Source organism: Dipteris shenzhenensis, chromosome 2 (genome assembly GCF_047967505.1).
Source record: "Dipteris shenzhenensis isolate YYH24624 ecotype China chromosome 2, Dip_SZ_1.0, whole genome shotgun sequence".
In the NCBI taxonomy this organism is placed as follows: domain Eukaryota; kingdom Viridiplantae; phylum Streptophyta; class Polypodiopsida; order Gleicheniales; family Dipteridaceae; genus Dipteris; species Dipteris shenzhenensis.
Window position 1 is genome coordinate 15994306 of NC_141597.1, and position 24608 is coordinate 16018913.

Consider the following 24608-nt stretch of genomic DNA (forward strand, 5'->3'; position numbering starts at 1 on the left):
GCTCCTAACGAAGCCATTTAGAGCCTAAATTGAGCCCCCTTCAAACATAGAACTAATTTGCCATCCTTTTTTAAAGTCCATTAGACATCTTGAACCAAGCACTTATTTTAACCAGTCATAACCATAGCTTTGGCCATTTTTTGGCCTGGAGAGGTCAAAATCACATTCTAACTTCACAATCATTTTCACCACATTGAAGGCCACAAATTAGAGTTGGATATGCACTTAAGATCAAGAAGAAGGCTAGAACCCACTCAAAATGTGTCTATACTTCCTACCCTTTGATCAATTAGCACCAAATTTATGTGAGACACCGGATAAAAGCAAAAGTTTACTCCCCAATGTTAAAGTTTGATATTGGGAAAATTACCATCACGTTTTAGTCCAGGATGCATGCAAGCCACATGCTTGCAAAATGACATTGTAAAAATAATATAGCATTGTCAATAATATTATTCAATAAAACCAGATCTTCTGCTGGACTCTTCATCCTCGCCATTTCAGGCGTCTCTCAATTTATTAGAATGGTATACAGCAACCTTGTGACTAGCACTTCTTCAAAAACTGGTTTACCATAGTCCGAGTTTTCATGCATGTGCTATGGCTATTCGATACATCAGTATGGTGCTGCTGGATGACGGAAATTTGATCCAGCATAAACAGCTGCATCACCGAGCTCCTCTTCTATTCGCAGAAGCTGTTACAACAGACCAAGCAACACATATCCCATTAACAAAATCCTGAACCTGCCGAAGAAATGATAACTTAACATCGAAGAAAAACACTACACAGAGACAGGGAACTTAAGAGACAGGAACCTGATTGTATTTGGCAAGACGTTCTGATCGACACGGAGCACCAGTCTTAATCTGACCCTGCACATAATTAGAACAAAGCAATCAAGAGACACGACGGACAAGTTGTCACCAGTATCATGACAGGATGGTGAATCTCACACAACTTACTGTGGCTAGCCCTACAGCCAGATCAGCAATAAAAGTATCTTCTGTCTCTCCACTTCTATGACTGGTCATAACTCCCCAGCCTGCTTGCTTGGCCATCTTCACTGCTTCAATGCTCTCCGTCACAGAACCAATCTGGTTCACCTGCATACACATAGATACATATGCACATAGAAATCCAGCCTTTAATGAGCTACATACTTTTATCTCCACCACAACTAGAGCATAAACTACAGTTCACAAAAATAGCACTGTATTAGAGTTCTCGAACCTTCAAAAGAAGAGCATTGCATGCCACATCCTTGATAGCCTTTCCTACCCGCTGCATGGCAAAAACATAATTATCAGAAACAGTTATTCCCATGAGAATCTTTTTGAGTTTGAGTGCGTGCCAAAACCCCAAAAACAGAGCACAATATTGCACCCCACAAACAGAATTTTTTCAAGCTGCAAACAGATCTCAGAATGCAAACGATTAGCCAAAAGATGGGAACATTGTGACTCATAAACAAATATCTGAAAGCATATAAACTGATTGGTACATGTGTATTCACAGCCATGCACAGTTCCACAGTCAAATGCATACTCTCTGGCCATGGCATGGCTAGACTGCAAGTTAGTCCATTGCATCTCCAAAATTTCTCCAATAAGCCACATATTGAGCCATTGGCACTGCCCAATAATTGGTTCAACACCCTACAAAACTTGTTACTTACGCGATCGATGATGATACCCAGTAAGTTTTAATGTAGATCTTCCGTTTTGTTGAGGAGCATCAAGAAAAAGCCAAAGGCCAAGCTGGACTAGAGTGATTACGGGCATGGCAACCTAAAAGTGTCCACATAACTTGCAACATACATTGAGGGTTCCTCCAGGCTTGAGCCCAAGGCCTCTCAAAAAGAGAGAAGCATTCAAAACACATCGTGTTCAAGCCTGAGAAGAAGATACAGGGCATGGGCATTCAAAAGGTGCACATGAATGCAGCCAAAATACTTTTAGAATGGATGATGAGGAAAGCAAAAATAAACCTAATTTCGAGATGAAACGTGGGCTGTAGCTAATACAATATACAGTCCCCGAATGCACATGTAGATCGTGCTGCTACATGAGATGCACTCTTCCTCTATCCCCAAATAAATATGGATGTAATTACTCATCAAACCCATAGCGGAGGGAATTCAAGGAGATGCACAATCCCTGGTATGATACATGCCGACGATTGAACACCGCTTTGTCAGTGCTTGGACACAACCTACTAGATCCTTCGATATTATTAACAACACACAAACCAACTTAATTCAAGAGCAGAATTATCCTAGACAACATCCTAAACCTTTAGGGAGGCCACTAATTGGGCACAATAGGAGTCTTAGTCGCCCGCGTACTTCTCTTGGATTTTGAGAAGGCATACAACAAGATGGACTGGACTTTCTTGAAAGCAACCATGCAGAGATTCAGCTTCTCAGCAAATGGATTAGTAGGGCCTCAGCACATTTAGCAAGCCACTGTAGTCAACTACTGATTGCGGGCCAGATGGAAGAAGATCTCTCTCTCTCTCTCTCTCCATCCACTGTAGTCAACTACAGGGGTTAGTCCAGCCAAAAGGGGGATAGTCGATATGGCCAGCCCATCCTCCCCTCATCCCCCCAAGCTTTACTCCACCATGGTAGCCACAACCCCTGCTCCCTTCGACAGGACGTACTCTAGGTATAAGATTCAACCTCCCCCGACGCCGACCAAGCCGCAAGAGCAGATTTACCATCTCCAGCAAGAAGTGCGAGACCTGAGGTCCCAACTCACCCAAGCCCTAGCTCGTATTGCAGCTTTGGAAGGCCCAGGGAAGCAGGAGATTATTGCAGCAGCCGTACAAACATGTAAAACTGAGCCCCCAACATCACAGCTGATTTCCACGGTTAGAGAGCTCATCCACGTGAAAGTGACAGCTGAACCCAAGGTTGACATCCAAACAGAGATCCAAGAACATCACCTTTGGAAAGAGAATGCTATGAAGATTTGAATAGGGGGAATACCCGATTGGCAGCACGAGGATGACACTTTCGAGGAGACAATCGACAGAATCAAGGCAGCAGTCCTGGCCATTGATTGGTCAGCAAGCCCAACTGATGACAAGAATGATGATGAAGAGGAGTCTTCCCCAGTTTATTTATCGCCTAGGAATGGACACGTTGTCATCACCTTCAACTCGAAGACACTCAGGAAGAGGATTCTACGACAATCCTATAAGCTGAAGGGGACAAAGATATGGATTGCTGAGGAGCTTACAAGAACCCAACTGAAGAACAAAGCTACCGAGCTTGCTAAGGTTCGGGCAGCCAGGGAAGCAGGAAAATGGGCAGTATATCGTGACGGTCTTGCAGTAATTAGAGAATTTAAGACAAAATCTAAAGACCCTCAGTCTTAAACTGATGTAATGGCCACTCCATAGCCTAGTACTTAGTTCCTTTTATGTTTTATGTTCTATGTGTTTTGTTTTTTTGGAGGAATCTGATGATACTCCCAGGGAGATTGCCTATGGCCCTCTCTGTACTGATGTATAAGCAGGTCTCTTTTGTCCCATAGACCTTTTTAGGTCTCCAGTGGACATTAATAAACTTTCTTTCTTTCTTTCTCATGCTCAATATGCCAAGGCTGCCCCTTAGCCTCCTTTCTATTCTTCCTTGTCACAGAGACTCAGAAATTTTCTCCAATCACAAGATGTTTCTTTGTTTGTTATAAGCCTCCTTAGCAGAGGATTAGAGTGATGCGGAGACTAAGCCATAGTTACCAGGGAACACAGTGCCCCCTTCCGGAACAGGCAAGACGCCATTCCATAACACCAGAGGGGACTGGAATGGCTGGAATGTGGCCAGAACGGGCTGCAGAGACACAACACCAGAACACGTTCCCACCATTGACGGTGTTTCCGATGGTGGCACTGCGAGGGACTGTCAAAACCGCCAACCATTCGCTGTTTCACCTTTTCTTACCGCTCTTAAGATTTGCTCCAGCTTTCCAAGCCTCCACTCAGCCCTCGCTCCACTCTCAGCCCTGTTCCCATTCCCCCTTCTACGTTCCTGTTCCTGTTCCCCCTTCTAAGGTGAAATGGGAAGTTTAGAGATGCCAAAAGCGATTTTCTTTTCATATTTTGCTATATTTCCATGTGATTTGATGACATGTCATATGAGGTGGCATTGCCATTCCCATTTTGGCATCCGACATTCCCGGAATGGTCCTGTTCCCTGGTAACTATGGACTAAGCCCTGAGGGCATCGACCCCTGAACGCTTAATGGAGAGAAATCAGATGTTCTTGGGAGAAAGCTTACTGAAGTTTTGTTGGTGGAAGAGCTTATAATGCTACTCTTATTTGTCTTCCCCTTCTCCCTTTGATTTGGTTGAGCTCTCTCTCTCTCTCTCTCTCTCTCTCTCTCTCTCTCACACACACACACACACATCTCTTTCATTCGTCGTTTATATTTTTCTCATGGATGGTGTCCCTCTGTTCATTCTTGGCTTTTGACATTGTTTCCATAGCAAAGAATGGAATCAACCCTGTGGCCTCTGAACAGGATAGTGGTAATAATGTAGGAGACTAGAGATCTGAAAGAGGTCCAAATGCCCACACACTATGAGAGAGGTGACTGGGGGGGGCCGAAAGAAGCATCCCCTGGAATAGTGAGGTCAAGACCCTTCTTCTCAGGACTCATAATTTCATCGGACTCTGAATTAGTCCACCTATTGGAGTTCCTATGGTTATTGCACACAGCTGCTGTAATAAATTATGCAAGGGTGCTTAAGCATCTAGTAGTCCAAAAAGTATTGAGGGCTTATGATTCACGTGCATGTTCATGATTATAGACACTGCTGATAGGAAGCCCAAACTGTAGAAATCAAAAATAAAGGTGCACGCTGTTGAAGACAGAAGAAAATTAAGCCAGTAACGAAGATGAATGAAAATCTAAATTCCAAAACCCTTGTACAAGGAGAACAGGTCATACAAGAAAGGTCACTCTCTTAAAAGTATGAAAGAGACACAATTCTCAATATGATTCAGTTAAGTTCCTTTCATCGCAAAAACACTGTGTGGCAGGTACCATACCTTGGGATTTGTAACAAGGAGGTCATCTCCAACAATTTGGACTTTGGCACCTATCCGACTTGTAAACTTGTTGTAATGTTCCCAGTCATCTTGATCGAAAGGGTCTTCAATAGAGACAATCGGATATTCCTCCACAAAGCTTTCATACAGCTTTATTAATTCATCACCAGAGATCTTCTGGCTACCATCATTGTTCTGCTTTTTACAATACCAAGACAATAACTTATAGAATCCACAAAAACATGTAAAGTGAAATACTATTTTATGACATCATACAAAATTGACAAGTAAATAGACCACTGAGAATACCAATTAAAGATAAAAACCAATCTCTGCACCTTAAACGATCAGATCATGGTGCATATGGATTAAATCTTAAACACCAAACAGACATTCCCTTCCACAACAAACCTCCTCCTTGAAGTTGAGATCATATTTTTTCTCCTTCTCCAAATAAAACTCAGAAGCAGCAACATCCATTCCTATCACCACCTGGCAAAGAAACCAGACAATACCATTCAAATAAAAGAACAAAGCCGAAGATGCCAAGCTGTGGTTTTACTGCTAGTAACTCTACCGAACTGAGAAGAAATGATCTGATATAATGCCCAGATGACCTTGCCAGTGTAACCAGCCTTGTCAATAGCAATCTTCAATAGCTCAAGGCCTTCCCGGTTTTCCTGCAACACAGCAAGTGCAAGTATATAGACCTATCCTTGAAAACCCACCTTAACACAACAAGGTACACATACCAATTCACTAATGTGAGATGTGAAGCTTCTAATGGGGACAAAATTTGAAAGAAAGGGCAGAATGAAAAGATTTCAATCATAAGCCGTGACATCTGCATGGTAGTGTCACCAGGAGTACCAAAAACACTCCTGTTAATCATACCTTATATTATCCATCTGAGCAATCAATACAATGGTATCATTCATTCTTGTAAACGTTCAGCATACCATTCACATCAGCTTTGTACTATTTCAGGTTAGATATAGCGTTCATTTAGCAATCTGTTAAATTTTGTACCTGAATGTTAGGAGCAAAACCACCTTCATCCCCAACATTCGTTGCATCCTGACCATACTTCTTTTTTATGACAGCCTGAGAACGTAAAAGCAAAGTGATGAGTTCCCAATGTAACTCCAAAAACCAAAAGCTAATACAGATCAGAACAAACCTTCTAAAATACAACCCCTTAAAATGCAGCTTACAAGACCCATCTCTCCTATCACTATATCTACAAACCAATTGGCTAAGCCTCAAATCATTTAAAGCTAACATGAAAATAACCATGTCAACCACAATCAAGTCCTTCCAATGACAGTAAGAGAACCTGTCCTCCAGACCCAAAAAAAAGGTGTTTACTTCCTAAGCATATTGTATCATCCAGTCAAAACAATGAACACAAAATCCTACGAATAGACAATACCATATACCACAATTACAACTACAATGACCTGCATGATACTTGCCATACTGCTCTTGAGCTTCCCTGACATAACTAATTCCACAATGCTATAATGACTACATGTGCCCATGTTTAGCACCAAACTTCAGCTTCTTTAATCCACTAAACATGAGCATCCTTTACTTCACAAGAGTCTGCTCTCAAGGGTTTAGACTATAGTATCTACACATTCATGCACAAACAAGCTTACTAACGCTTCAGTTTCTTTAACTTCTATCAAGGGAAGATGTGGGCGTAATGAAGGCAGGAGCTGGCTGCTGACAAGACAGACATCAGTAATGCATGTGCTTGATCATACCCAAACTTAGCTTAATTCTCAAACTCAAACTTTTTCTTGAAAATTTATGAAAGAGATAAACAATGTACCTTAAGGTGGTGATAAACTTCTGACCCCATCTTCATAGCCTCTTTGAATGAGGAAGCCCCAACAGGAAGAATCATAAACTCCTGAAAATGTAAAACTTGTAAATCTACAATCCCCAAACGTCATGCATATTTGTCAACAAAAACATACAAATTTCCAAACCAGAGAAAAGTATGCCCCCAAATGGTGCATTCTACCAATCTTTCCAGCCAAATCAATCACCTGCATTGCAAGCTTATTGCCTGCATGAGATCCACCATTGATGACATTGAGGGCTGGGACAGGTAAAACAAGAGTTTTGTTTCCTGCTAGATTGGCAATATGCTGCATCATAGCTGAAATTATTAGTTCTCTCTGGATTGTGATGCAATATCTCCTCAGCATGAATCAAGCACATTGGTTACAAAGCACCCAATTAAACTTTGAGATAGATTTAACCTGCTCACAGAAAGTGTACCTGATAGATAGGAATTTTTTTAACTGCTGCTCCAGCTTTGCAGACTGCAAGTGATACTGCCAAGATTGCATTAGCTCCAAGCTGAAACGAACCAATAATAGTTAAACTAAGCAAAAGTGGTCAGGCATCTGAACAGGGGTATATTATGGCTACCTAGCGGGTCTTGTGTAACCTTTCAAACTCCATGATAGAAATACCTTTTGCTTACACCAGCCCCACTGGTTCTGAGTCCCATCAAGTTGCTGCACGATGAAGTTATCAATCCCCTCTTGGTCAGTCGGATCCTGGACATTTTGCCACAATGGAAAGGAGTCAGTAAACATTATAGGTCGACTCTGCCCGATCACAAAAGTCTCTACAGCACAACCTATATGGCATCAAAGCATGGCGCATACTCATTCAATAATTGAACTAAATTTTACTTGTCACACCTTGCCAACCAAGGCTGGCCCAATGATCTTTTCAGCATTGCTGACAGCCTGAGTGACAATATCAAATCATGAGTCAACAACACTCCTTCCAAAAAATATTAGTCCCAAAAAGATGAACAAAATACCTCTTCTTCACAAATTTTGCAGCCTGATAAAACAAGGAGCTTATGGCTTATAAAAGAACCATTTGTAAACAGCTAAGAAATTGAAACTTCACTCAAGAGCAATGTCCTTTACAGTACAACATAAATAGCATAAATCGGGGCATCAGCACAGACCTTTGATACACCCTTGCCAAGGTAATCCTTTCCACCATCCCTCAGTTCTAATGCTTCATAAACACCTGTAAAAAAGTATCAAGGATGCTTGTCACGCTCCAGAAAGGCATAGATATAGAAAATAAAAAACATGTAATATTAATAGCATGTACACCACTTTTAGCATGTACATCATTGGAATCAGAATCAATTCTTGTAAAACTGAAAAAAGGGCTCATGCAATAATGAATACTAGAAAGGAGTATCTTTGTTTATATATAGATCCAAATGTACAACTTTCTAAACCAAACACGTACCTAAAAGACAAAAGGTCAAATACAATAGATTAACGGTTTGTTTTTAAAGGAAAAAAGGTCACTCAAGAATTCATAGGAAAAGAAATCTTAACAAATTAAAAAGCAAAAGCTTATGATGCCATCAAATCCACAACGCTCGCAGCAGAAGTAATTACCTGCTGTGACCTGCCATCAAACCTTATGATTCCTACTGCAGAATCGTGTACAAGATTGAAGGACAAGGGGGCTTGACACCTTGTCTACAGCTGGCAGCAGATTGCCAGGACAACAGTCCCACACACTGCAGTCAGCAGTCTATTGTCACGATCTGTGACGTATTCCTTTTCTCTTTCTAGACTTATGGATGGTTTAATGAATGGACACTTGTGGAAGGGTATGACCTTTCGACGGGACACTTGCCCTTTCGACGGGACACTTCCTAATGAGGCATAACCCTTCACAAGAGACATTCTAATGAAGAGACATTCCTATTGTAATGTACCCTCTCATCAAGGGTCACACCCTTCACAAGGGGTACACACCTCTTCATGCACATACCCTTTGGAGTACACACCTTTTCATGTGTGACTCTTCACTCTCTATATAAGAGAGGCCCAATTGTATGGATGACAATCACATCCACCCTACAGACATTCAAGCAATACAATTATTCCTTGTTCTCTGCTATCTCAGTCTCTTTTCTGTTCCTTAGCACAGTTCTAAATATAGTAAATCTAGGATTTCTTACAGTGGTATCAGAGCAAAATTCACTCCTGCCTGTAGGAAATGCCCCCCACCTTCTAGCGCTGATTTGATACATTTTTGCCGCTAGAAGGACATCCGTGCACATTGTGCATGGAAGAGATGGAGAGGATGAGCGTAAAATTTTTAAACGCCTACCCGGCCTAAAGTCATCCTGGCCTCTCCATCTCCCTCACATCACAAGTTGATGTGAATGGGCACAACCAAAATCGTGTCTTTTCAGGTGCTTGGGCGTCCGAAAACCAAGGGACGCACCTGTTCCACCATGGGACACACCTTTTGGTGACGAGTCTCGACTCCTCACTCATGGGACATACCCCATCGTGGGCAAAAGGACATACCTATTCATGCAGGGTCGCACCCCTTTTAACAATAGGGACATATCCCCTCTTGAATAGGTGCACCTATTCCAAGGGTCACACCCCTTCGAATAGGCACACCTCCTAGGCCCCAAGTACCTACAAAAGGGTACCTAGAGGGGTAAAAAAGGGAAAAAAAAATTAAACCCAGCCCCTACCCCTAGGTTTACCCTAGCTACCCTAAGGTTAACTAAACCCCCAAATTAATTTTTGGGCAACTAACCCATTGGGCAGCCCCCAACGAAAAGAGGCAAACCTCTTTATTGCACTGTACGGATCTCGAGACAGCCTGCGCAGCCTTTCCGTACATCCCTGCGCAGCCAGCCATACAGCCAGCCGTATTCCCTGCTCGGTGCCAGCCCTGCATGCGCGATCACGCTACAGCCCTGCTCGCTGCCAGCCCCTGCTTCGCCATTCACGTTGCCAGCCCTGTTTGCTGCCAGCCCTTGCCTCGCCATTTTTGCTGCCAGCCCTGCATCGCTATTTCGCTGACAGCCCCCATTGCGGCCCTGGTTACCTGCCATTTCCTGACAGCCTGCAGCCCTCCCCTTGTTTCGCCATCTTTTCCTGCCAAATCAGCACCAGTTGCAGCTATTCGCACGATGAAGACAGCCTGTTGACAGCCCGGACCAGACAAGTATCGAGCACTCTCGCAAACCATTGCACCATGGATCTCCAGACACCGACTTGCAGCCTTCTTCTACGCAATAACTTGGCAGATTAAAGTATTGCCAGGTGGAGTCTTTCCAATCTGCTTTTTTAAGGATTCTCTTTAACAAATTACAGCAAATGAAAGAATCCACATTAAAGCATGGAAACCCCTGGTAATTCACCCGGCCTTTCAAGGACACCTCAGGCATCTGTTACTACACAATATCGTGTTCAAATTGCACAGCCAGCCCATTTTGGAGCCTTTGCATCTTGGGTCTTCTGTGTCACGTGCCCTCCGAGTAACTTGGACCACATCCTCTACCTTCTGCGTGAGGCACCTCAGTTACATTATTTCCTCAGCACAGTACAGGTTGTGTTCCACGAGACACGAAGATATCCGAAACACGATATTCCTCAGGAGTTTGCTGTTCATTTTTGGAGAGAATTTTACCCTTCACCTTCGGCATCTCCAGGGTACTCTCCACCTCCTTCAGCTCCCAGATATCCTCCTCTACAGGTTGTACCTTCTCCCAGTCAGTATTTACATTCTGAAGGCACTCCCTCTCCTGGATATCCTCCTCTTCCGACAGCAGCTCCTTACCCTTTTTCAGATCCGTGGACTCTGCTACCTACCCCTGTCCTATCACGAGCAGTAACACCATTTTCAGAATCTCCAGTGTTACCTCAGACAGGACCTCCCTTACCAGATTTCCACGGGTGGTTCCATCCTGCCCGCCTGCCCCCTCCAATATGAGCAACCTCAGGGAGCAGCCCGAATCCTCTTCCAGGATGGTACAAACTAGAGCGCAAGTTCGCGCTTTTCTCACAGGGATTTCCGACATGTCACACCGCTCGCGTGAAGCCTCTCCAAAGATTAAAGAATCAAGTCCCAAAAAGACCCCTGAAGGCAACGTCCAAAGCGAATCTCTATTGCAACTTCAAATATCTCAGCTTCAGGACAGCATCTCCGACTTGGTTCAAAAAGTTCAACAACTTCAAGATTCTCGAAGTCCAGCACATACAGAGGATGACGTGACGCAACCCGACGACGATGCGGACTCTTTCCCACCAGAGGTAGAAAACACTGAACTACGTGCCCTCTACCGATTACTTCAAGCTTCCAAAACTAAAAGACTTGACGTCAAACTTCCAGAAGCCTACACTGGTCAACGCAATCGCCGAACAGTTGACCAATGGCTCGCTAAAATGCGCATGTATTTTGACACTGTTGACCTCACGGAAGGCAAAAAGATCGCCTTGGCAGCCTCCCTCCTGAAGGATACAGCATTTCTATGGTGGCAAAGACGCTTAAAGGTCAGAAAAAGTGTGTTAACATGGGAACGTTTTGAACACGTGCTCCGTAAGCAGTTTGTACCTGCCAATGCGGACTTCCAAGCACGTTCAAAACTCCGACAATTGGAGCAAACGGGTTCCCTGTCTTCCTATATCTCTCAGTTCACCACATTGGTGCTGGAGATTGATGGTTTAACTGAGGATGATCGCCTTCATGCTTTCATCTCAGGCCTACATCCCTCGTTACGCATTGATGTTCTTAAAGCAAACATCACCACCACAGATGGCGCTATTGCTTACGCAGAGCGCATTACAGATTTCCTAAACACAGGGAAGCAGAGTGCTAATCGCACACAGAACTCTCCTATGGCCAAAGGTGCTCGCCCTCAAGATAACACCAGGTTTCGAAAAAACTTCGGTAATCAAGGTCAGCGACAGTCTCAAGATCCCCAGAAGCCCCAGAAATCATTTGCTGGATTCCAACAGAAGCACTCCCCCAAGGATCGTGTTTCTTCTTCTTCACAAAGTCATTACCGACATCCCCAACATAAAGGTGCGGCCACTGACAAGAAGAACAACTCCAGCTCAAAAGGATTTTGTACGATCTGTACAGGCGACCATAGATGGTTCGATTGTCCCAAGCGACCAAAGCAAAATTCCAATATGGAACCTACCACTTCCCAAAGAGAAGATGCTACCTCAGCACAAGACAAGAAAGGCAAAGCTGTTCGAATGGCGAATACCATCCACCTGAGCCTTGCCAGCAACCCCGAACCTTCCCTGGCCACTCAAGTACTTTGTGTTCAAGGATTGATTCGTGGAACAACGGTCACCATCCTCATCGACAATGGCTGTTCTCATAATTTCCTAGCCAGTTCTGTGGTCGATAAACTTCGGTTGACCACCAGTCCTAGCCTCATGGACTATCAAATTGAACTCGCAAATGGAACTACTTTCTTGTGCAACACCAGGATCAAAAACTTGTCTTTTCGCATCCAACATTATACGGACAAGTTGAACTTCGACATTATGCCTCTTTCTCGGTACGATGTCATACTCGAACAACAGTGGCTCTACGACTATGATCCATCAATCAGTTTTCGCAGCCATACTATCCAGTTTGTCCACCAGGGAAAACTTATTGAGCTAACTGGTTCTAGGGACTCTCCTTCAACCCCAGTTGCCTCTGCCCTACAGGTAAAGAAGTGGGTTCGTAAACGCCAAGCAAAGACTTCACTTCTGTTGGTTACGGCAGTAGAGGAGACACCAACAAAGGATCCTCCTGAATACCTCAACCAACCTTTTTTCCAGCCCTACCTGGATCTTTTTCCACAGGAATTGCCAAAGCAGTTACCACCTCGACGACCAGTGGATCACCCAATCGAACTTCTTCCCGGCAGTAATCCACCGTCGAAACCTCCTTATCGGGTTTCTTACACTCAAAATGAAGAAATCCAAAGACAGGTCACCGAACTACTCGACAAAGGTCACATTCGGCCCAGTCGCAGCCCTTTCGGATCTCCTGTACTACTTGTGGAAAAAAAGAACAAGTCTATGCGCCTCTGCATCGACTATCGAGCCCTCAACAAGCTCACTATCAAAAACAAGTATCCATTGCCTCGCATTGATGACCTTTTCGATCAACTTCTACATGCAACACACTTCTCCAAGATTGATCTTTGTTCAGGTTATCATCAAATTCGTATACGAGAAGGCAATGAGTACAAGACAGCTTTTCGAACAAAGTATGGACACTATGAATGTTTGGTCATGCCTTTTGGGTTAAACAATGCCCCGGCCACATTCATGACATTAATGAACGACATCTTCAGGCCTTTCCTCGATAAGTTCGTCATCGTTTACCTCGATGACATCCTTGTTTTCAGCAGATCCCTACCTGAGCACAAACAACATCTTCACCAAGTTTTTGAAGTTCTCCGTGCAAATTCTCTCTACATCAATATTGAGAAGAGTGAGTTCTTCAAGACCCAACTCGAATATTTGGGACATGTTATTTCCGCTCAAGGTATCTCTGTGGATCCCAACAAGGTCGAGGTAATCCGAACCTCGCCTACTCCTAAGAATGTTCATGATGTCCGCTCTTTTCTCGGATTGGCAAACTTCTACCATACAAAGGTCTATCAGTTTTCCGAAATTGCAGCTCCTATGTCCGAATTATTGAAAAGCACAGCAATTTTTCAGTGGCTTCCCGAAACAGAGTATAGTTTCCAACAACTCAAGCAAGCACTCACTACCACACCAGTCATGGCTATTGCTGACCCCAACCTTCCATTTGAGGTCATGACCGACGCTTCCGACATCGCTACAGGAGCAGTCTTGATGCAAGAAGGCAGAGTTATTGCTTTTGACAGCCATAAACATTCTGATATCCAAACCCGATATCCGGTTTATGATAAGGAGTTTCTTGCTGTTGTACATGCTTATCGCTCTTGGAAACATTATCTCATGGGTGCCGACTCTGTGGTCAAAACAGACCATCACTCTTTAAAGTACATCTTTACTCAGCCAGTCATGAATGCTCGACAAGCACGCTGGGTTGAGTTTCTGGCCAATTCTCACATACCATTGAGTACATTCCAGGACTACGCAATGTAGTTGCAGATGCTCTCAGCAGGTTACCTCTAGCATCAGCCATGGTAATCTCTACATTATCTGTGGATGTTCCGAATTCATTCAAAGGAAAGTATTTCAATGATAAAGACTTCGGCACAGCAGTACAGGTTCTTTCAAAAGATCAACCTTCGACTTCCGAACAAAAGATTTTCTCATCCTATTCTTATACGGACGACCTTCTGTATTATCAAGATCGCGTCTGTGTACCACATGACAAGGATGTTCGACGTCTTTTATTAAAAGAGCATCATGTAGTTCCTTATCCTGCCCATCCAGGCATCAATAAGACTTATCGGTTACTCAGTGCAACATACTACTGGCCTCAGATGAAAAGAGATGTCATCAAAATGGTTACATCTTGCTTATCTTGTCAACAAATGAAAGCAAGTCGACGACTTCCAACAGGACTTCTTCAGCCTCTTCCAGTTCCAACTGAAAGGTGGGAAAGTATTTCCATGGATTTCATTACCACACTACCACGATCTTCCCGAGGTAATACTCAGATTATGGTAATTGTTGATCGCTTGTCCAAAATGGCACACTTTGTTGCTTGCAAAAGCAGTGCCCAGGCTCCGGACATAGCCAAACTCTTCATACAACACATCTTCCGACACCATGGATTACCCAAGAATATCATATCCGACAGAGATCCTAAGTTTACCAGTCACTTTTGGATTTCACTGTTCGAATCTTTGGGTACTACTCTCCTGTTCAGTTCAGCTTACCACCCAGAATCAGATGGCCAGACTGAAAGAGTCAACCAAGTTCTGGAAGAAATGCTTCAACATTATGTTCAGTCACGCCTCGCAGCCTGGGAAGAGTATCTACCACTCCTTGAGTTTGCTTATAATAACTCTTTCCATAGTGCCATCAGCATGACTCCATTCCAAGCAGCTTATGGACACACTCCGATTGTACCAACGAATTTTGTACTTCAACATCGAGTGGCCCTAGCTGATCAACTGGTTCAAGAAATGCAAGACATTCTACTGCAAGTCAGGGATCATATGCGAAAAGCGCAAGAGCGGTATCAACGGTCTGCCAACAAACATAGACGTCACCTGGAATTTAACACTGGTGACATGGTGCTATTATTTGTAGCCCCACATCGCTATAAGACGGTTAAGTCTGGGTTTCCTAAGTTGCGACCCAGATACTATGGACCTTTCCAGATCGTCAAGAAAAATTCACCATTAAGTTACAAATTGGAATTACCACCATCATGGGGTAAAATCCATCCAACATTTCATATTTCTTGGCTAAAGACGTACATTCCAGGCGATGAAGCAATTCCTCCTGCAGGTGATTATGTCCCAGAAATCGAAGACGATTATGTTCTTATTCCTGAGCGTATTCTGGACCATCGACAGCGAGAGACTCGACATCGACTTATCACGGAATTCCTTGTTCTTTGGCGAGATCTGGACGACTCCGACGCTACTTGGCAGTCTGATGAAGACTTACAGCAGTACCCTGATCTTTTACAGTAGTATTTTCAGAATCTACCATGATATTTTCTACATCAGTTCATTATCTCCACCAGGGTCTTCTTTTGAGTGGGAGGGGATGTCACGATCTGTGACGTATTCCTTTTCTCTTTCTAGACTTATGGATGGTTTAATGAATGGACACTTGTGGAAGGGTATGACCTTTCGACGGGACATTTGCCCTTTCAACGGGACACTTCCTAATGAGGCATAACCCTTCACAAGAGACATTCTAATGAAGAGACATTCCTATTGTAATGTACCCTCTCATCAAGGGTCACACCCTTCACAAGGGGTACACACCTCTTCATGCACATACCCTTTGGAGTACACACCTTTTCATGTGTGACTCTTCACTCTCTATATAAGAGAGGCCCAATTGTATGGATGACAATCACATCCACCCTACAGACATTCAAGCAATACAATTATTCCTTGTTCTCTGCTATCTCAGTCTCTTTTCTGTTCCTTAGCACAGTTCTAAATATAGTAAATCTAGGATTTCTTACATCTATGGTAGGAAACAGATCTGGGGCCCAGTTAGCCCTAGTCTCTGCAGGTTCACATCCAATCAGGGCCCCAAATTGTTCCCTACCACCAGAGTGACAATGAGAAGTTTGAATCTTTCCGCAGAGTGTGCAGAAGTTTGAATCTTTCCGCAGAGTGTGCAGTGACAATATCCTGATGTCCAAAGCTTTGCCAAAAGCTTCAAACTTTTCTCTGAGTAGAGCCTTGATGAAAAGATTTGCAACATTCTAATGTGTAGGACAGTAGATCAAACCACTCTCTCCTGCATGCACCACCCACCCCCCATAGAACAGTCCAAGAGATTGAGTACCTTGCAAAATACATGAAAAGCACTCCAACTATGTGTTTTTGGACTGTGCATATACCTGCTCAACTGAGATACACTTGACTGAATATCTGTACAAGTATTGCAAAGATAAATGAGGCATCCAACAGCCTGACTGTATGTAACAGCATCAAAGGTTAACTTGCATCATGCATGGACAGCCTCAGCCCTCGTCCTATGAGAGTAGAAATGGGCTTGCAGTCTTGTTATCCCCTTTTGCTGAGAATAGCCTTTGGCAACTAACCTTGCCTTACACCTACCAATAGTACCATCATATTTTCTCTTGATCTTGTACACCTGCTTTCTCCCCATACTTTCCTTCTTATGGGCAACCAGTTCCGATGTAGAGTCCAATTTTGACTTCATGGCTCGTATTCAATGCTCAATGTCTTGATCAGGATCAAAATTGCTAGGTTCATTTGTATCACACAATGAGCTCATCAAAGCTGTATCAGAATAGTAAGACCTCCCCATTCCTCTTGAACCAAAACTTGTCCTAGGGGTTGAAAGTCTGTTGTCTTGCAAATATCTAGATGAATCCAAGAACAAAACTCATCTCTAAAAACACAACACATAGTGGAGTTTTAATCTCATGATAGTCACTCATAAGGCTGAAAACCATAAATTCCATCACGAATAGTAGGGACTAGCGGCATGCACCACCCGCTAAAAAGAAGGTGACATGTGTAAACAATTATTCTTATTCAGTGTGTGGAGTGGGTGATATTATACTTACCTCCATGGATGGCACATATTTCAAAATTACTGATGTTCTTTATGTGCCTAGTATAAAGAAGAATTACCTTTCAATGTCCTCTCTCAATCGAGGAGGATTTCAGGTTATCTTTGATGATGCTAAGTGTGCAGTCCGAGACAAAGATAATGATTATGCTTTGATGTTGTCTAGCACTTTATTTTGGGGTCTTTTTCAGCTTGATGTTCATGAGAATAGATCCGATCTTGCACTTGCACTATGACATCCCCACTCACGCCATCAGCACCCAATAGTGGGTGTAGGTATAAACATGTGCTCTCACACATACAAATCCACACAGCCACACACACTTGAGCATCCATTTATACAAAGGTCTTCGTACTCGGCACTCCGGAGATGAAGGGCAGACTCAGCCATGACAAAGGCTAGCATTAAAGGAGAAGGCTAATCAAGTAGTCCACATTCTCTTCTGTCTTACACAGTTTGTAACAGCCACCTGGGGGACTGTTCTACCAAAGATTACAGGAAATCCACGGGTGCACCCATGGCATCTAATTATCTCAAATGCCTAGATGGCAATCATTACCCAATTTGGAAGATAAAGCTAAGTAGTCACATGGTGAAGAGAGCAGTTTGGGGAGATTACTGAAGGTATCGAAACCAAGCTCAAGGCTTAGGTTGACATGATGGGCAAGGTAGCTATGAAAGTAGATCCAAATGAGGCCAAAGGCTAGGTTCTCACAGCTGCTAAGGCATTGTTGATGATCGTCAAGATGACTCAATTTAAGGCCTTATAGGCCCATTGTAACTAATTGTAAACAAGGGTAAAGGGAGCTCTTGAGAGCAGCATAATGTGGACTGGGAGATAATATGCAATAATGCGAATTGGTATACCTTGGATGTATTAAGTTGTGCAGCCCCATTAGAGCATCCTCCCCGGGTTTTGCTTGAGGTGCTCCTATGGGTGTACATGGCTAGCCGACAGGGCTTGAGGACCCCTACACGAGATGTGTTTTTTGTAGCTTGTGCCATGTGACATTGGCTCCATCAATAGTGTGCACGTTTGTCAAATGGGTTGTGCTACAAAATTGTGATGAGTGGCATATGTTAGACTATACAACATGATCTCTACAACGTCAATTGCTGAAGTGGTAGCTCGTGGGTGACATGGTGAGATCTACTTGCATGTTTGGGCAGACTATGCAATAGCCTTTGTAGGAATTGGTGGGTGGTGGCAACTCGGCCCATTTTGTGGACATCTTATCACGATGTTGAGGAACACATGTTGTAACGGTATTGATTGGGCTTTGGAATCATACTCTCATAACACTAGTGGCTGACAACTTTCCTATGTGGGTTACTTCTATCAAGGCAATCATGTAACTTGTGCTATGTGCTGGGGTTGACCGAAGGTTTCATTGCCAAAATGTGGTGGCACAAGCCCTCTAGGAAATAAAGGGCCTCGCGGGTCCCCTTTGTCGCTAATTGTGAATGAGGGTAAAACCTTGAGAGATTGCCTTTCAAGCAGAAAGCAATGCTATCTTGACATCTGTAAGGACAGACAATTCAGAAAAATCAAGCTTTAAAATTATGACTCGTACAAGAAAATTGCTATTGAAAGACATTGAAATTGGATTTTTCCAAATCTATCATAAAAATCTGTAGTCATACTAGCCAATCATAGATTGTCTGTCTTGACAAAAAGACAAGCCACAATTACATAGGTTAGGAAAAGTGAATGTTCAATATCCGATAATGCTTATCACATATCGTAACCATATTTATATATACCTTTGTAAGACTAGAATATATCTAATCGTATAAATTCAAATTTTGTGTTCTAAGTCCAAAATTTCTACAAATAAAATAAAAGAGAAATCGAAAAGAAGAGAAATGAGGTAACAAAAAATTTTTGAAAAACAAAAGGTAGACATACTTAGCAAGCAAAGCAACACTTTATGCCGTCCCCAGTGCCCAAGCATAAGCAGCTATACTGGATTTCTAAAGACCTGCGGAGTCTCTTGAGCAAACCCAATGCTTACTAAAATATGTCAAATAAACAAAAGAGAAAGAAACAAGAAAGGAAGAAGGTGACTAAGCAAAAATATACAGAATAAATTCTCTCTCTCTCTCTCTCTCTCTCTCCATATATTATTGGCGTCCACTATTCAAAAGTCTTTGCAGAATTGAGTCTCCTTATAATTCGGCAGACAGATGAGAATCATATACGTATCAAACATTGACGGTTAAGTAAACTCAGTCCCAAGATTCCAAATGTTAAATTCCAAATCCATTAGAAGAAATCGAATAATGGTAAAATATTAAATTTAAATGGACATCGTGTAAACGTATGCAAGTTTGAAATTGGCATTATAACGACATGAAAGACATGCAGTACCAATAGCCCTGGGTTAATCTAGAAAGGACATCTGCCACATCATCGTACTACAAATCCAGGGCTAATCTAGAAAGGGCATCTGCCACATCATCGTACTACAAATGCATGACTGAAAATGCAAATCGTACCCTTTCCTTTGACACCTACTTCAAAATCATGTTGAGGTTCAAAAAATTTACTGCCTAAACAACTTTCTAGACAGTCAACCAAAAGAGATTCAATACTGAAACTAGTAAACTGAGCCAAAAAGCTAGTGCAAAATTATCGTGTCTTTTCATACCGGTAGAGGCACCACTTGGAACTGCAGCTCTGTGAATAGTTCCGTCCGAAAGAATAACATCCACCTATCAGAACCACAAGCAGCTTCAGAAATAGTTTTTATTGACTCATAAAGGCTATCGATGTACTTCAACCTCGATACTTAGCCACTATGATCCCAACCGGCGACTAATTGCGCTATAAACAGATACAAGATCCACCACTGCGCTCTACAGATAATAAAGGGAGTGGCATCGCACTACTTAAGGGGGAGCTGCTTCATCATAGATCTCGAAGCTGTAACAAATCATAGTCAAGGCGCACTCTTTACAGTCAACCAGAAGCAATTAATTCAATCACGTTGAGAATTTGGAATGGCAAGACAGTCCAGAGGCTGCAAAACAAGCCAAAATTCACACCCGATCTGGCCCAAATGCCAATCAGGGAGGAAGTGAACCACTATAACAATGGAAGCTGTTCTGACAAAGAGATGAGCGAAGAAGGGGGAAGATTCACCTCGACGGTAGGATTTCCACGGCTGTCAAAGATGGGTCGAGCCTTGACATTGGCGATGGTGGCCATGGGGAGGTGGAACTACACAGAGAGGGGGGAGATTGGAATCCTTGTTAGGGTTGCTTGTTACGAGTAGTGGAGGTCGAGTGACCTTTTATGAATTTAGCAAAGGTGCATATTCTATTTCTTGGGTTAGCATCCTGCATGTGGTGCGTTGAATGTTCCAACACGTGTTTTGTGTGGCACATGCACAGCCACCTTACGACCCGTGGCCTACGCTAACAAGCAGCACGGACAATTGAACGCCGCCGCCGGCGATTCAGAACGCCCTCGCCCAAACCACCTGACCTACTGCTGCTCCGCATGTTCTGTATAGCATCACTCGACATGTATATGTGGCTCCTACACATTTGTTAACATCTTGAATTAATCTATGGGACCAAGAAACAATGTTACAAAGATGGTAAAATATGTAACTTGTAGCATGGGGAACAACCACTTTAGTGCTCATGTAAGAAAGGTGATCCTTACTTAGTCATTTTAGCCTAGTAGGTTCTTTTTACATGGCTTGTAATTGAGTAGCATTTAAGTGGGAAGCCAAATGTTGCCACGTGGCATCCTAGGGAGGCTATCCCATTGTTGCTATTGTTGCTAGACCCAAACCTATAAAATGGGGGGGGGGGGGGGTCCTTGTTGTTGTACACATTCATTCGTGATTTGCAATCTAGTATACCTTCTCTCTAGCTGAGCCTACATTGCTCTTGGTTATCTTGAACTAGGACTTATATTCTAGCCTAAGAAGTTTCCTTTCTCCAGGTGAGCCTATATTCCTCTTGGCTATGTTGAACTAGGACTTATATTCTAGCCTAAGAAGTTTCCTTCCTAGCCTGTTTTGCTAGTGCAGCTCATCACTAGTTGTGGTTCTACATTTAATTCTTGTCCTTGAGTCCAATTATTCTCTTAGGTATATAGTGTGTTCGTCCCTCATCCATGGGTGGAAGCTCTTGTATAACCTGGTCTAAGGGACCCAAATATTTCTTCAAGAGAGACACATGAAATAGATTGTGAATTCTAGCCACGTTACATCAGTAGCAACAACAGCAACATGACTTATGGGATAGCCTCCCTAGGATGCCACAAGGCAACATTTGGCTTCCCACTCCCAACTCTCAATTGGCACGTTATCTAATTAATATCAATGTCAAGGACACCGGGATCCCAATCATCAGTGCATTAAAGAAGAAATTCAATACAAAGAATATGTCCAAAGTCATAATTTTGAAAATCAATTCAACAAAGCAAATAAGTTATCATTTAAGATGGGTCCAAATTACCTTGTCTAACTTAAAGATATTGTAGGCTAGCATCAATTGGCCAAGAAACAAACACTGGAAGACTAGTTTAGATTGCACTCACCGTTCTTTGAAGGACTATGGTGATTTGTGATAGCCATGGTCACTAAAGATGCTCCATTCACATTTGAAAATGTGCTTGGCATTCTTATGCAAGAGTAGATGTAAAGAATTTGCATTATAGATTCAAAGAATCATGAGCAAGCATTCTTTGCTAGAGACAAAGGTTACAAAAGAGGAAGAGGTAGAAGCCAAAACAATGCTGCAAGGCATATTACCAAAGAAAATTATTCATATTCTCTAGTATAGGAAGAGGTTTGCAAAGAGGAAAAGGCAAAAGACAAAACAATGCTACAAAACATAATAGTATAGGAAACCATTCACATAGCTATGGCAAACACTTTAACAATTACGATGGATTGTCATCTTCATCAAACTAGAATCCTGACCCTTCTAATCAAAGGGAGACATGGAATCTTAAAGGTAGAGTTAACTCTGACAAAGGATGTTACCAACCCAACACTTCAAAAAGAATTGCAGGTAAGGGCAATTACTGTGCGATCTTAAGCCGTTAGGAGCCTGAATTAGGAAGAATAAAGGGATATTCTCATGGAGAATACAACCAACAATTGAAATCAACAACAACACCATCATTAAAATCAGATTCAAAGAGAGTCTACTAGCTTTTCCAACAAGTAACATTGAAGTCAATCCTAGGACAACAAGCTTTAACACAGGTTCTTATTTTGTAATCTTCAAATGTAAAGAGTCCAAATCATTTGGATAATAATGAAAGTATTTTATGGTTTGACTTCGGTGCAAGCAATCACATGTCATATGAGGAAGAATGGTGTTAAAAAATGCATCCAAGCAAGAATGCAAAATAAAATGTAAACATGGGTGATAATACCCCACATAAGATTGAAGGAATTAGTAATATATCATCTTCATAGTGATGAAGGAGTTAGACAAAGCATACAAGATGCTTTCTTTATTCTGATAATGGCACAAATCCTCTTATTTGATTACTAAAAGATATACAAAACTAATATTTAACAGATTTGGTTGCACAAGCCAAGAATTGTATGATCCCAAACAAAATAATTATAGAAGGTATAAATTTTGGAACAATGTTTAAACTTTCTAGAGGCCTAATAGTTTCTCGCTAGAATCATGATGATAGTTTGAGCATACTGTGGCAAAAAAGGTTTGGCCACCTCAATTACAAAAGATTGGTTTCATTGAAGCAAACAAACATGATTCAAGGCGTGTAAATCATGTTGCATGGGAATGCATGGTTAAGCAACCCCATCAATCCTTCTCTATTTCATCATCTAGAAGCATATTGAATACTCCATAAGATCCGTTCTAATATTTGGGATTATGCCAAAGTTTTGCATGTCACATAGAGAAAAAGGAAACCCCAAGACCTCTCTCCAAGTCCCATACTATGGACAACAAAACCACTCACCAAGATCCCACCATATCTCATGAAGGGGCCAACTCTCCCACAACCAAAGGCACCACCATGACCTACCTTAACCAAAAGGGACTGACGCTAGGTTGAAGGTCCAATCCTTAGTAAGATGGCTGACTTCTCTTATCCTTTACCAATCAAGTAGGTCTAGGGCCTCATCCAAATATGGTTTTGCATCTGAATCTAGCTGAACAAAGCCCCCCTCCCTACTCTATAATGCTTGAAGCAAAAGTATCCAAGGGCTTCATGAAAATACTAAATCCTCAATGGTACCCTTGTCTTAGAGAGCAGTCCATACCAGTGCCATAGAGCTGATGCTCTATGAATTCCATCCCTCCAAGGCTCAAGGAAGGTGGTGACTATCTCTAGCATCCATGAGCCTACCCCCCTAGGGTGAGAGGGCTCTTGCTTGTGACTATCTCTCAATGGAAAGACAACTCCATAGTCCAAAAGAGCTAGTTGGACCATTGTTCCATTGTGCCTAGCCAATGTACATCCACTACCCCAACATGAGGTCCCCTTGATCTCAAACCTTTGGATGCCATAAAAGGGTCTGGCACACTCAAACTCCTCATGACACCAAGGGCTAGCTTGAATGATTACTCCTGATAGGCACTACCAAAATCTATGTGGATTCCTCACCAACAATGAGCTCTTCCCATTGAGGTAGACATTTAAGAAGATCTACTAACAAGACTGCCACTGCCTTTCTATATGGGGGGTGTTCTTGAGAATCCCTCTCTCTAAAGTAAGAGCTTCCAATGCTTTGATCTTGGGTGAGACCATGTAGTACTAGCTTTCCCAAAGGGGCTTTGCCCTATATCTCTGTGTCTATGATGGCAAGTCCTTCCTCCACCTAGGAGAGGGTCACCATCATCCAGGCCCCCTAGCTCTAGTATTCCTCATTTAATCCTACCTATAAGAAGTTTGCACACCAAACACCAAATCTATTCCATGCATCCCTTGTGAAACACTAGCATGAGGCCATGTACTAAGATGTGGTCAAAAGGACCTAGTTGGCACAAGGGCCCACCTTGCGAGGGAGAGTTTGTTGAGCTCTAATACAAGAGCTTGCACTGCACACTCTCTAGCATAGGGGTTATTGCAACTTTACTATAATGTCAATGCCCACTTGGTAGAATAAGTATATTGTTGTCTAACCTTGCAAGATCTAATGAAAGCCAAGAATAGCCCTTGATTCTGTGATCTTCAGAACCTCCTCAGTAGCCATGAGGAAGCTAGCTGATGTGGTCAAGTTGATTCTAGCCCTAGATGCTTGGTAGTACACCTCTAGGGCATCCCAAAGTCCATTTAGAATGTCTATTGTTCCCTCCACCAAAAGGTTCATATCATTTGTAAACTCCAAGCATAGAACTTCATTCTCCTGTCAAATTGATAAGTGCATCCTAGCCATCTAGGAATAAGGAAGAGGGTGGGGAAGGATTTCAGGATGATTGAAGAGTGGTGGAATATGACTTGGCCCTTGGAAGCTAGATGAGAACTCAGGGGCATTGTCTCGAT

The 24608-nt window shown here is 42.6% G+C and overlaps 1 protein-coding gene across 1 annotated transcript; it reads right to left on the reverse strand.

Annotated features, from left to right (window-relative positions):
• Positions 1 to 318: 318 nt before the first annotated feature.
• On the reverse strand, positions 319 to 20445 carry LOS2 (Enolase). The gene is made up of 16 exons (XM_087386211.1): positions 20262 to 20445; positions 19768 to 19831; positions 8061 to 8125; positions 7783 to 7830; positions 7549 to 7635; positions 7352 to 7432; positions 7117 to 7218; positions 6897 to 6977; positions 6089 to 6163; positions 5677 to 5739; positions 5471 to 5551; positions 5060 to 5254; positions 1234 to 1284; positions 966 to 1106; positions 819 to 875; positions 319 to 697 (listed from the first exon to the last, which is right to left on the reverse strand). The coding sequence occupies exons 1-16, from the start codon at positions 20325 to 20327 to the stop codon at positions 617 to 619; spliced, it is 1338 nt and encodes a 445-aa protein (XP_087242337.1). The 5' UTR covers positions 20328 to 20445; the 3' UTR covers positions 319 to 616.
• Positions 20446 to 24608: the final 4163 nt, after the last annotated feature.